Source organism: Perognathus longimembris, chromosome 1 (genome assembly GCF_023159225.1).
Source record: "Perognathus longimembris pacificus isolate PPM17 chromosome 1, ASM2315922v1, whole genome shotgun sequence".
Taxonomy (NCBI): domain Eukaryota; kingdom Metazoa; phylum Chordata; class Mammalia; order Rodentia; family Heteromyidae; genus Perognathus; species Perognathus longimembris.
Window position 1 is genome coordinate 151297206 of NC_063161.1, and position 13236 is coordinate 151310441.

General features: G+C 53.2%; 1 protein-coding gene across 9 annotated transcripts in view; it reads left to right on the forward strand.

The window, feature by feature from the left end:
- LOC125348051 (DAB2 interacting protein) overlaps positions 1-13236 on the forward strand; it is a 168070-nt gene that overhangs the window by 88891 nt on the left and 65943 nt on the right. For 8 of the 9 annotated variants that reach the window (XM_048341019.1, XM_048341004.1, XM_048341109.1 and 5 more), the window contains one exon: positions 7662-7819. In XM_048341019.1, the coding sequence (XP_048196976.1) occupies positions 7662-7819 (158 nt within the window). Of the gene's footprint in view, positions 1-7661; positions 7820-7910; positions 7928-13236 lie in introns of those variants that run through there. The other variant, XM_048341101.1, reaches the window with a different exon arrangement.

Here is a 13236-nt window from a genome sequence, read left to right on the forward strand (position 1 = left end):
GTGCACGCTTATTTCAGTGCACTTGTTAATTTTTTGTATGTATGTGTATCAATGTGCATGCATGCATGTGTGTTACATGTGCATTGGTGTGCATATTGATGTACACATGCATGTGTGTTATGCATGTACCAGCACACATGTGTGCATGTGCATATTACATGTGCCCATTGTGCACATACCGGTCATGCGTGCATATCGATGCATGCATGTTACGTATGCATACAGGTGTGTATGTGCATGTGGCACACGTGTATTGGTGTGCACGTGTATGTGTGTGTACATGTATATCAATGAACATGTGTGCATGTGTGTGTTACATGAATGTACCGAAGGGCATGTGGAGGTGCACCCCCTCTGTGGGAGTGGTTATGTTGGAGAGATGCATATGCTTTGCTTGTGGGTCTTGATTTGTGGGCACACCCATTTATTTGGATGCATTCCTGTCCTTGGTCTCCCGTGCTTCTGGTCCTCTGGACTTTTCCAGGTATAGATGTAGGGTTCTGGGGAGTCCTAGTGTGTCCCAGAGTAGGGTTCTGAGTGTCCCAGCCCCTTCCTGGATCTTCATGGCTTAGAAATTGGTTCTCTGTGTGACTCAAATGCTAGCTGCCTCTTCCTGGCCTGGAGGGATGTTGACGTCTTGTCTTCTATGTTCAACAGAAACTGGCATGGGATTGGCAAGGGGTCTGTGGGCATACGTGGCTTGTTGAGTGCGTGCTTACCAGAAAGGCACCAACAGAATCCTGGCTTTGAGTGCTTCCCCTCCCTGGCCTGCATCTCACCATGAGTTTATAACCCCCATCTGCTGCCTTTGATGGTTCTGACCACCCAAGGAGGAGACAGGAAAGCAGGCAGCTTGCTGAGGGTGGAGCCCCAGGAACTGAGAAGGAAGGTAAAAAGAATGGTACATCTGAAGGATGTGTAAAGCCAGAGTGCCAATTACTTGGCACTTTAGTGCCAAGCCCAGCAGCCTGGGCCTGGCAACTGCTCTAACATGATGGATTCATCAAGTAGCACTCTCCCCAGCCTAGCTCCTCCCATCGCAGACAGACAGACTGATAGGACTGGAGGGGAGCCTGGGAGCTCTTTATTTAAAAAAAAAAAAAATTGCGCCTGTACTGGGCTTGAACTTAGGGCCTGGGGTGCCATCCCTTAGCTTTATTGCTCCATGCTGGTGCACTACCACTTGAGTCACAGTTCCACTTCTGGCTTTAATTGGAGAGAAGAGTCTCATAGACTTTCCTTGCCTGGGCAGGCTTTGTGTCTCAATCCTTAGATCTCAAGTCTCCTAAGTAGCTAGGATTATAGGCATGAGCCACTGGTGTGGTGAACCTGAGAGATTCCTGAAATGTGGGTACTGGAGCTGAGGGGCACAAGGAATTCTGGGTGCTCACTCCTATCACTGCCCTGTTTGGTTGCTCTGGGCAAGTCCAGGGGCTTTCCAGGCCTCATTTGTACCATGTGGGCACTGGCCTAGCACCTCTGTGAGGCCTCATAGCTCTCACTCTGTGACCCAGGAAACAGAACAACTCGTGCTTCCTGCCCCTTTCCCCTATCCCTGCCAGCCGTCCAGCCTGTGTGCCCTGCATCTCCTCTCTGGGGACTGAGAGGTGGCAATACCTGGCTGGGATCTTCCCCTGCCTTTCCCATTTATTTAGCTGCACTCTTGGCATTTGGACAAAGCCCCAGACAGATATTAAGAAAGACGTCTGTCAAAACAGCCTCCTTCCTCGCAGGCTGTCTATATGGGTTTAGACTTTGGAAACTGCCGTGGGGAGGAGTTGGAGCTGGTCCTGCGCTGAAGCAGAGCGAGCTCCTAGGGTTCTTTCTGCCTTCATCCAGAGCATTTCTTGGGGGGGGGGGGGTCCCAGGGTGGGGAACTGAGGGCCTCAGGAGAGACAGAAGGATGCCGTGCCCACCTACCCCGGCCATGAGTGTCCCAGGTGCATTGGTAGGAGGGGAGTTCAGGGTTGGGAGGAAAGCACAGAGCTGTACAGGTGGGAACTGGGGAAGGAACTCGCCCTTGACGAGTGCCTGCTACGTGCCAGGCATGGCCTCTGTGCTTTACATGGAGGGAGAAACAGGAGTTCTGAGGACCTGGGTGACAAAGGGCACCCACAGTGATGCCGGAATGCAAGCCTGGGGCTCTGTAGTAATGCTCCTTAGTTCCCTGGGCCCAGAGCTAGATGCTCATGGGGACAGGATGATGAATGAGGCTCCAGATCCTTTCCTGTGAGCAACGTGACAACCGTCTTCCCCTGAAGGAGGGAGGTGTCTCTTCTTTTGCCTGGGATGTGTGTGGGAAAGAAGGTCTAAGCTGTCAGTTTGATGTATGGGGGAGGGGGGTGTCCCTACTCTGCCCAGGCAGCCTGAGTACAGTGCCAGTGTGTAAACTTCTCTGAGCCTCTACTTCTAAGCCTGAAATATCCTGAAGCTGAAGCCCTTGTCCTTCCAAGGACTCTTGGTAGAGGCATTGGGCCTCCTGGCCCGGCCTTCTTCCCCGGGGTGGGAGGTATACAGTGAGTTTGCACAGATCTCGTGACTTGGCAGAGCAGGAGCTCGATAGCTGGTCATTTATCATCATCATCATGGCTTGGAATTGATTGGAATGGGTGAGTGAAGGAATAGCATGTCTGGAATTCTGAGAGGCCTCTGAGCATATCTGTATCTGAGAGAGTCCTCTGGAGGAGGAGCTGGATGGCAGGATGGTGGAAATGGCTGGAACTTGGGGGGCGGGGAGGGGAGAGGATGATGACAGAGAGGCTGCTTGAAGACTCAATCCAGACCCCCACAGGCCTCTGTCCTTCCGTGGGGTCTGCCCTGTGCTCTAGGTCAGTGATAGAGAGACACACGCAGAGAGCCTGTCAACCATCTGGAAGGGGCAGTGTCTATACAGCTACACAGCTGCCACACCCAGCTGTCAGGAAAGCCCAGAGGCCTTGGTTGAACCCAGTACGGTGGCACAGCTGTGTTCATGGAGGCTGAGTGCCCCTCTGGGGAGGGAGCAGGCTGGGTCCTGGGGACTCTGAGGCAGCTAGCTGTGCTTTAGACTTCAGTCCCTGCTTCCCTGGATGAAACGAAAGCTGAGGCCTCACCTGCCCAGCCCTGCCCGCCCCTGCCCGGTGCACACAGGGAGTCTCTGTGAGCTTGCTTTAGAAGAAAGTGCTTGCTAGAAGAGTTCAGAACTTCCCATCCGGATGTCACAGTGCGTCTCTAAGGGGTCATTTGGCTCGACATGTTCATTCATGTCCCTTGTCCTCCCTCCCAGGCGGCCTTCAGGCTCCTTGGAGAGCCCACTAGATAGATGGACTCCTGTCTGTGGTGCTCATGTACCCCCTGGGACAAAAAAAGAGGTGACTATCTGAGAGGCAGCTTATCACCGTGACAGGAAAACTAGCAAGTACTGTGTGCGAGGGCTTAAATATTTACTGGGTTACCCAGGCTCGCAGACCTTGTTTAATCCTTCTCAAAAAGTAGGTGTCATCAGTAGCTTGTTTTATAGATGGAGTTATGGAGGCTTGGAGAGGTCCTACAATTTTTGCCCACAGATTGTCTGAGTTAACATCTGAACCCAGGAAGTTGGGCTGAGTGGTGCACACCTGTAATCCCAGCACTCCTAAAGCTGAGGAAGGAGTATCGTGTGTTTGGGGCCAGAATGTGCCATATCATGTGTTTTTTTCTTTTTTCTTTTTTTTTTGCCAGTCCTGGGCCTTGGACTCCGGGCCTGAGCACTGTCTCTGGCTTTTTTTTGTTTTTTTTTGCTCAAGGCTAGCACTCTGCCACTTGAGCCACAGCACCATTTCTGGCCATTTTCTAGATATGTGGTGCTGGGGAATCGAACCCAGGGCCTCATGTATATGAGGCAAGCACTCTTGCCACTAGGCCATATTCCCAGCCCCTCATGTGTTTTTTTCTTAAAGAAGAATTGAACTCAGGAGCAGTGAAAGAGCTTGAGCCTACTGCCTGGGCTGGTTTTGTGGCTAGCTTCTGCCCTGGGGCCTGGCGTGGGGGAAAGCCAGTGGAGTGGGCATGGCTCAGGGAGGGAGTGTCAGAGCCTGGGGGTGGGCCGGGGAGCTATGGTAGAAAGTATGCTGTCTAACCCTCACAGATGAGCTGGCCCCAGCATATGGAATTGTAAACTCCATGTTATTCTGTGCCAGTATCGGGATTTGAACTCAGTCCCTGAACTTTTTTTGTTCAAGGCTGGTGCTCTCCCATTTGAGCCACAGTTCTGCTTGTGGCTTTTTTGGTGGTTAATTGGAGATGTGAGTCTCATCGGTTTTCCTGCCTGGGGTGCCTTTAAACCATGATCCTCAGATCTCAGCCCCCTGGGTAGCTAGGATTATAGGTGAAAGATGCTGGCACCCAGCAAACTGAATATTTATTTGTTGTTGTTGTTGTTGTTGTTGTTTTTAACAAGCCTGAGTATTGGTGTGGAAATTGAGAGTGAGAACTTTCTTTTTTTTTTTTTTTTGTTGAGCAGTTACTATATGAAATACTCTGAGCCTAGAGCTGGAACTGCTTTATGTGTTTGGCTTAATCCTCACCCATTTCATAGAGAGGTGAAGGGGCCATGCAGCTGATTGGGGAGCTGGGTTAGAGCCCTGCAAACCTGCCTCTACGCCCTAGGCTCCAGCACCCTCCAGACAGAGGCTTTCCTGAAAGGATGCCATTTGTTAAATGAACGTTTGCTCCCACAATTCCTAGCTGGAGACCTCATGCGTGCTAAGAAAGCACTCTACCACTGAGCTGCCCCTTGGCTTGAGTCTAAAATAAGATTTACTGGTCACTCTTTTTCCAAGGTCAGGGCTGGAGCTGTTGCCTGTGAAGGGACTGGAGAAAAAGCTTGTCTTCCTTCCTCCTGTGCTGGGTTAAGCGCCATCTAGGCTCTCCAGCTCCATATAGGAGAATTATCAGTGAGGTTGGGCAGCTCAGGGGACTGAAGTCTGGGATCTTCGATGAACTTGGCTGTGTGACCTTAGGGAAGACCCTTCCCTTCTCTGAGCCTGAGTCACCCTCAATAATGCAGCCTTTTGGAGAGCAAGGAGGTGTGTGTGTGTGTGTGTGTGTGTGTGTGTGTGTGTGTGTGTGTGTGTGTGTGTGTATGTGCCTGCCTGTCCTGGGGCTTGAACTCAGGCCTGGGTGCCATCCTTGAGCTGCTTCTGCTCAAGGATAGTGCTCTATAACTTGAACTACAGCGCCACTCCAGGCTTTTTTTTTTTTTTTTTTTTTTTGGTAGTTTTTTGGAGATAAGAGTCTTACGGACTTTCCTGCCCAGGCTGGCTTCAAACCAGTATCCTTAGATCTTTACCTCCTGAATAGCTAGGATGACAGGCATGAGCCACCTATGCCCTGTTGATTTTGGTTTAAAACTCAGAAGCAGGGGGCTGAGAATGTGGCTTAGTGGTAGAGTGCTTGCCTAGCATGCATGAAGCCCTGGGTTCGATTCCTTAGCACCACATACACAGAAAAAGACAGAAGTGGCGCTGTGGCTCAAGTGATAGAGTGCTGACCTTGAGCAAAAAGAAGCCAGAGAGTGCGCAGGCCCTGAGTCCAAGCCCCAGGACTGGCAAAGTAATAATAAAACCCAGAAGCAGGATCAGGCTGTCATTGCTGCTACCCAGTGACCTTTGTGAGTGGTGAAACATGTGGTTCTGTATTCCCTGAGTGTAAAAATTGTGACTTGTCATCAGTGAATAAATGGAAAAACCAAGAAATAGTGTAAGTCTGGTGAAGGGACTTGCTTATTTAGCACACTTGTGAGGGAACTTAGGCAGGCTAGCCAGGTGGGGCTAAGATTGAGGGGAGCCTAGAGTTTCTGTGGAAGGTCAAGGCCCTGCCTGCAGCCTGTATCCTGAGAGGCTGGAGTTCCCTCAGTCTGCATTGCTATGTCACTGGGTCCCCCCTCTGGAGGAGGATTGTACCCGTCACACTCTAATGCCTACAGATATCTGTTGAACTGCAGCAAACTTAGATTCTACCTTGAGCAGGCATGTGGGTTGTGGAGGTGACAGCATTTGAGCCTTAGGAAGGCCTTTGGGTGTGGATGAGGTAGCCCTTCAGGTGGGCCTTGGAGACCCTGCAGAATGTTGACAAGTGACCACAGGGTAGACCTTCTATGGATGTGTAACGTTCAGGAAAAGGAAAAGGTACAGAGAAAAAGAGAGGAGGGCTGAAGGCAGGACTCAAACCCCACTACTGCAGAGAGAGAAAGGGGGGTAGGGGGTTTAAGGAGACTTTCCAGTGGGAAAATCTCTGGCATTAGGTTGTCCTGGAAGCTGGGTGTTCCCTAGCAAGTCACATTACCTCTCTGAACAAAGCGTCTTCATTCGCAAATAAAGTTTTTTTTTTCTGTCATTTTCTGTTTGTGTGGATGATAAGTAGTCTCCCCCTATGGCCATTGTTTGACCTTGTCATGTCTAGGACACTGGGGCCATAGGGATGGATGGGTCCAGCTTAGGGGATAGATGAAGCAGATGTCTACCCTTCCCCCTGAACCCAGAGAAGAACAATCCCATCTTCTACTGTGTGGTGGGTGAAATGGGATCTTTCAACATTATGTACAACACTAACTTCAAAATTAGTTAATATCTCCTTCTCTCCTGTTCTTGGACCACTTGGACTTGAGGCTAGGGAGTCCTGACTCCCTCCCAGGGTAGTCCTCCTTCCTCCATTTTTTTTCTCCTCAGGCTGCCTGTAAGGTTCTAAACCCAGCAGGATCCGGTTGTGATCCCTTGGGCCCCTATGTCTGGTCCTGTAGGCATCGACCTCCTGTCTCCTCCAGCCCCTCCTGCAGCTCTCATGGTGGGGGTGGGGTGGGGTTTTTAGGCCTGAGCCTCACGGTCCAGTGCAGCTTGTGAATCTATGGCCAGAGTGGGATGCCCCAAATCACCAAGCACCCAATGAGGACACTGGGCAAACTCTTCAGTTCTTCCTCCCCTCCCTCCGCTGCCCCCCTCCCCCCGCCCAGGGTGGGCATCTTAGTGCCTTAGGTGATGAGAACCATCATGGTCCATGCTGGGGTGCAGCAGTTTCAAAGAGCAGCACCCTGACAGTCCCGGGTGAGTGGGGTCCAGCTGGGCCCTCCAAGCTTTGGTTTCCTCAATCTGTGCATCGGCAGGCTGAGCGGTGGAGGCGCCCATCAACCTCAGACTGGGCCGGGGTCGCGGATTCATCCAGCTACGTGGTGGTGGTGGTGGGGCATCTGGTTTAGAAAGAAAAGGGCCTGGAGGTTAGGGCAGAGGGCGGCCCGAGCCTTCCGGCCCTCCCCACCCCCGCGTCCCCGCCCCTTTAGGCCCCCGCCCCTAGGCCACGCCCCCAGCCACGCCCTCCAGGCGCTCGGGCGGCCTCGGCCGCGTTCGGCCGGGCTCGGTGTTGCCCTGGCAACAGCGGCTTAGGGGGCGGGGGCGACGTGAGAGGGGTGGGGTGGGCCGGGCCGGCCGGCGGGCGGGCGGCGCGGGGTGGGCCGGGCCGTCGGCGGGCGGGCTGTGAGCTGCTGGGGCCGAGCCGGAGCCCGAGCCCGGCCCGCCCTCGGCCGCGCGGCCGCCCAGCGAGGGTGCGGGTCCGGCGCGGGTCCCGGGCCGCCGCCGCCGCCGCCGCTGCCGCCGCTGCCGCCGCCGCGCTAACCCCGCCTCCCCTTCCCCCTCTTGTCGCCCCGCGCGCAGGGCTTCCTCAGCCGCCGCCTCAAGGGCTCCATCAAGCGCACCAAGAGCCAGCCCAAGCTGGACCGCAACCACAGCTTCCGCCACATCCTGCCGGGGTTCCGGAGCGCAGCCGCCGCCACCGCCACCGCCGCCGCTGCCGCCGCCGCGGACAATGAGAGGTGAGCCCGCCGCTGCCGTCGTCGCCACCGCCGCCGCCGCCGCCGCCCGGCCGCCCAGCGCCGCCGCCCGGGCTGCGCCCCGAGGGCGCGGGACAAAGCCGGGCCCGGGTGAGCCTCCCCCCACCCCGGGGAGGGGGCCCCCCACGCCGCCCGTGGGGCTGCACGCGGGTTCGCCCGGGGCCGCGCTCCCGAGGAGAGGATCGGGCCGATCCCCACGCCCCCCGGGGTGCGGGGCGAAGGGTGCCCGTGGCCGCGCGTGGCAGGGCAGGAAGTCCTCACCCCCCCCCCCCACCCCGTGCCTCCCTCGCCCAAGAGTCCTGCTTGCCTGGCCGAGGTGGGCATTGTTTCCCGGACTGTGCCGTGCCCGGAGGTGGGGACGGGAGGTGGCGCCTCCCCCCCTCAGGATCCCGGGCCTCCGGAGTCCCTGGGATGTCCGATGCAAAAGGCGTTCTTAGCCGGGCATTGCCAGCAGTGCCCGCGGGGAGGCCGGGGATGGACATCTGGAGGGGAGGAGCGGGGCGGGGGGGGGTGCCGGGCTGCCTCGGGGGGGGGCACATCTGCTCAAAGTAGGGCACGTGCTCCGCCGGGGGCCGGGCCCTCTGAGCGTCCAGCGCCTGAGGTCCGGACCGTAGGGCCCGGGCAGCTGCTGCCCTCCCTCGTCCCTGGCTCCCAGGGGTGTCCCATGCCCTCTGCTCCTTCTCCTGGGCCAGGCGGGAGCAGGTGTGGAAATTCCAGGGGGAGGCGGCTTGCGGGGCAGGGGAGGAGAAGGGAGGAGGCGGTTCAGCTTGCAAGGGAGTCACCGGCAAGGAGCAGGCTTCAGCTCGCAAGGGCAAGCCATCCTGTCCGTGCGGGGGCACTGGGCGGGCACAGCCTCTGGGGGCCCAGGCTCTTTCTCCCTGACTGGTGCCAGCCATAAGCACCTTCCCACTTAGGCACAGGCACAGTGATGGATTCCTGTGCCAGTTAGAACGTGTCGTGGAGGTGAAAGAACGGGCAGGCACCAAAGAACATTTTCAGCATTCAGTCCCAGTAACCCAGGCCACTGGCATATGCTTTGCCTTCCCAGGGCTGTGTCCCCAAGTTGGATTGGTGGGTTTGGTACTCCTTGGAGAGGAGGCATAAGGTACAACGACAATGCCCCTACTCTCCTCCTTCAGGAAAGGAGTACAAGTTCTAGCCAACTCCTGCCCAAGGTGGAGTGACTGTTTAACTGACCCCTAGCATCTTTCCCCAGAGTGCCCCTCCCACATCCTGAATTGCTAGACCTTTCATTCCCCTCAGCCCAGCGATGCGCTCTCCAGCCGATCCCAACCACTGCCTGCAGCTGCCAAGCCCAGCCCTAGGCAGGACCCTTTCTCTGATGGCCACGGTGCCCCAGGGGACCAGGCGTGCCCTGGCAGGGAGATGCAGCCAGGCCAGAGCTTGGAGCTGGGTGCAGCCGACTGCGTCTTTGAAAAATCTCTCTTCCCATCTTTGTTATTGTCTGGGCGGCAGGCCACCCGCTTTGCTGCCGTCTTCCCTCCGCCCGGCCCCCACCTCCGGCTCTCTCCCCCAGGAACATGCCCTTCTCCGCGCTTTCCTTGGTGGGGGTCCGGACCCTCTGCACCCGCATGCGGGGGTTTGTGTACGTACCCCGTTTTGTGTGCATGTGGTGGTTGTCCAGGGTCAAGAGAGACAGCAGGAGGTCTGGCCCCGGAGTATGTCTGCCCTCCCGGGAAGCAAGCAGCATGCATGTCATGTTTACCTCCCTCCGGCATGGGAAGCCAGGCAAGCCAGGCACCGGGAAGCCAGCAAAGGCTGGGCTGGCAATCCCAGCCAGGCATGGCCAAGGGGATCTCTTAACAGGTCCTACCCAGCCTGGTCTCAGGTCAGCCTTGCTACATCCTGAGGGGGGTGCAGAGTGGGGGTTGGGAGTGAAACTGCAAGGCTGTTTCTGGAAACATGGTTAACGGTAGCATTCGACTCGAATGTCACTGGCAGCGGTGTGGAATTGTCTTATTAATTTTCTGTAAACAAAATCTGGATTGGTGGCTTCTCTGGCACCAGAAGGGAGGCCAGATTTCCCATGGATAGGCAATGAGACTGCGTTTGAAATCCTTCGGCCCAGGCTTGAAGTTGAAATAGGCTTTGCCAAGATCGGAGGTCTCCTGATTCATTGCATTGCTCAGGAATAGATTCACCGGCTGCTGCTGTTGGATGGATGGGCAGGTATTTCTTGGGGACAGCCCTGGGGGGCATCGCGTTTGGAACTAAGCAAGCGATACCAATTATATCAAGCTGGTGGTCAGACCTGGGTGAGTGGGGGAGGTGCCTTCCAATCTCGGTGGGTGGTTGTGCTGATGGTCCTGGTGGAGGGAACGGGCTACCTCTGGCTTTGCTTAGGAACAAGGAGGGATTGGTTGTTGACTTGGCTTCGTGGGATCCCCCTCCCCCCTGCTCCACTGACTGCCATGACTTTCTAGAGCTTGCTAAGTGCAGAGACATGAGCCTCAATGAGCGGATGGTAACTAATGGGTGGGAAGAGGAGTAGGGCCTTTCTAGGGTATTAAGTGTGAGCCCTGGTCCCCGTGGCTCTTCCGTGTAGACGAGTAGCCCACTTGAGTGTGACTTTGGGTGAATTTGTCTGGCTTATATGGCTGCCGACAGGGCTTTGTTGCATGCATGCTGTCTATATGTTCTGCAAACTGCTGTGTTGAGGAGGATCTTTTCCTTCTTTTCTTTTTTGGGGGGTTGGAATTCTTTCATCTAGAGGTTGGAAACCAGTTGATTATATGCTGGGACCCGTCAGCTCCCTGGGAAAGGAGCAGGCTCCAGGTGTGGGGCTGCCTCCTGACTAGTTGTGGGGCTGGAGTCAATCCAGCCTGGGTCTGGTGGGCTCAAGGGCTACAGGACAGGTTTGAGCCTTTGTACTGGAAATGGCTTCTGGGGAGGTTCCCAGCTGGTCTCCATAATCTCAGAGCCCCCATTTCTCCTTTAGCAGCATTGGCAATAAGCACCAAGGACAGGTAATCATTTCTCCTGGATAGCAGAAGTGAACGCTTCCCAGAGCATGGTCCAGGTGAAAGGTGTGCTGGCAAAAGCATTTTTGTTCTGCAGGCTGGAAATGTTGCTGCTTCGTGTGCAGGGCTTTAACGTCAGTAAAAGCAATACAGGATGTGGTGGTTCTGCCTTCTTCCCAGAAGATAATTTCCAAGTCACTTATATTTATTTATTGATGTTACTGATGAGCTAGGAGGTCAGCTGGCAATGTTATGCTTTCCTCATCTCCCCCTGCCTTTCTTTCTTTCTTTTTTTTTTCCGCCTGGTACTGAAGAGTATGTCTCCTGATCTCTGATGCTCTAGTGCAGTACCCTCCTTTCCATTGGCCTGGTGCAAAGCTTAGCTTGTACATGTAGGCAAGTCTAGTATGTGTGGAGTATGAGACACATTACCCCTTTGAGAGAATGTGTGTTGTTGAAAGTTAGTATTGGAGGAATTCCAGGGAAGGAATGGGGGCTAACCTGGGGAGACACTTAGGAGCTAGCAGTGGGGGATTCTAGTATCTGTATTCCTACTAGGTGGAAGCTCTTTCTCTTGGGGTGAGGCAGTCCTTGGAGGAAGGAAAGACAGGAAGCTTGCTGAAGGACAGGGAAAATAGAAGGTATAGCTAGTCTCCTGTTTGGGTTGCTTTGGTGGGTGTAGGAGACATCCAGGCTGGAGTTTCTGCCCTCATTCCTTGCTTACTGTAGAAAGGCCCCTTCCTTGCCTTCCCTTGGAGAAAGGTCTGTTAAGTGTGGTGATGGCAAGATGGCGGTACAGTTTAGACAGTCACCAGGAATAATGGGAGTATGTGATCTTTGACTTTGAAGTCATTCTCAGAGCAAGTCACTTAAGCTTCCCAAGCTAAATCACCAGGAATACAGTTTAGACAATCACCAGGAATGATGGGAGTTGGTGATCTTTGACTTTGAAGTCATTCCTGGAGCAAGTCACTTAAGCTTCCTTGAGCCTCTGTTTGTAATCTGCACAATGGGCATGGTGATAACGATGTGGTTGGAGATAGATACTCATGTCAATGCATTATATTTAATCAAGTATGTCTGTCCTTTTTCAATGCTGCTGAGTGGTGCACATTTCTTAAATGTTCCTAAAGTTATATTAAATAAAAATAACATGTGAATGGGACTAGTCTAACAGGTAAGATTTCAGTAAATGTTAATATTGGTAGGGACAGGTCAGTTCTTCATCTTTGCAAGCCTCAGTTTTCCCATCTGCATTATGGGCATTACAACAGTTAATCCCGTGACATCATTCTATAGCTCAGGACAGATAGCAGATATTACTATTCCTGGTAAAGCAAATCAAATCATGAAGAAGATCATTATTAACCTTGAACATAAGAAATAGCCAAGTCAAATGAACCTTGTTCCTGACTATACTTAGGAAAGTCAATCTCTCTTCTACATTAAAAAAATTCGTCGTTCCAGCTTATGTTTGGGCCAGTCTTATTTTTACTCATTTAAGCATTTGGGTTATGTCTACTTTTTATTAGAAATAATATAGGGATTTAAATCCTTGAATATTTATCTCTGTCAACATCTCTGATTTTCCCATAGCATAGATAATACATTAGAAATGGAATTACTTAGTCAAAGAATGTGAAGTGTTTGAGATTCCTGACAAAAATATCCATTACCCAAAGCCTCAATTATCATTGAGGGAGGATTGAGAGTACCTGCTTGCTTCCTTGAAAACACAGATGTCATCATTAAGACTGTCTCTGGTCAGGTGTTGGTGGCTCACTCCTGTAATCCTAACTAGTCAAGAGGCTGGGATCTGAAGATCATGGTTCAAACTTAGCCTGGGCAGGAATGTCCATGAGACTCTTATCTCCAGTTAACCATCAGAAACCCAGAAGTGGAAGTGTGCCTCAAGTGGTAGAGCACCACCAGCCTTGAGCAGAAAAGCTCAGGGACAGCACCCAGGCTCTGAGTTCAAGGGCTAGCACACAAACTCTCTCTCATTTGGGGAGGTAGAAAAATGGCATTTCTTTGTTATTTGCTTGCTAGTGACTGCATATTGCTTTCTTTAGCTTAATGGCCAGTGTTGTTGTTCCTCTTTAGACTTGTCTTTTCCTGTCCTTTGCCTCCCTAGCTTCCTGCCAAATGCCTTGCAGAACCCTTGGTGGTTCTGTCTGGCCTTCCACAGCACCAGGAGGCTGCCATGTAGGCGGATCCCATATGTTAACTAGGACTCTGTCTTCATGATGTATCTCAGGGAATTTAATTGTTGGCAAGGAAGGCTCACCTGACTCTTTCCTCTTTTCCTCCCCTCTGTAAGGAAATCAGATTTAATTCTTAATCCAATAATATTACAAGGAGAGCTTATATTTACACAGCATTTTCAAAGATCTTCCTTTCACCTTATAGAGTAGGTAA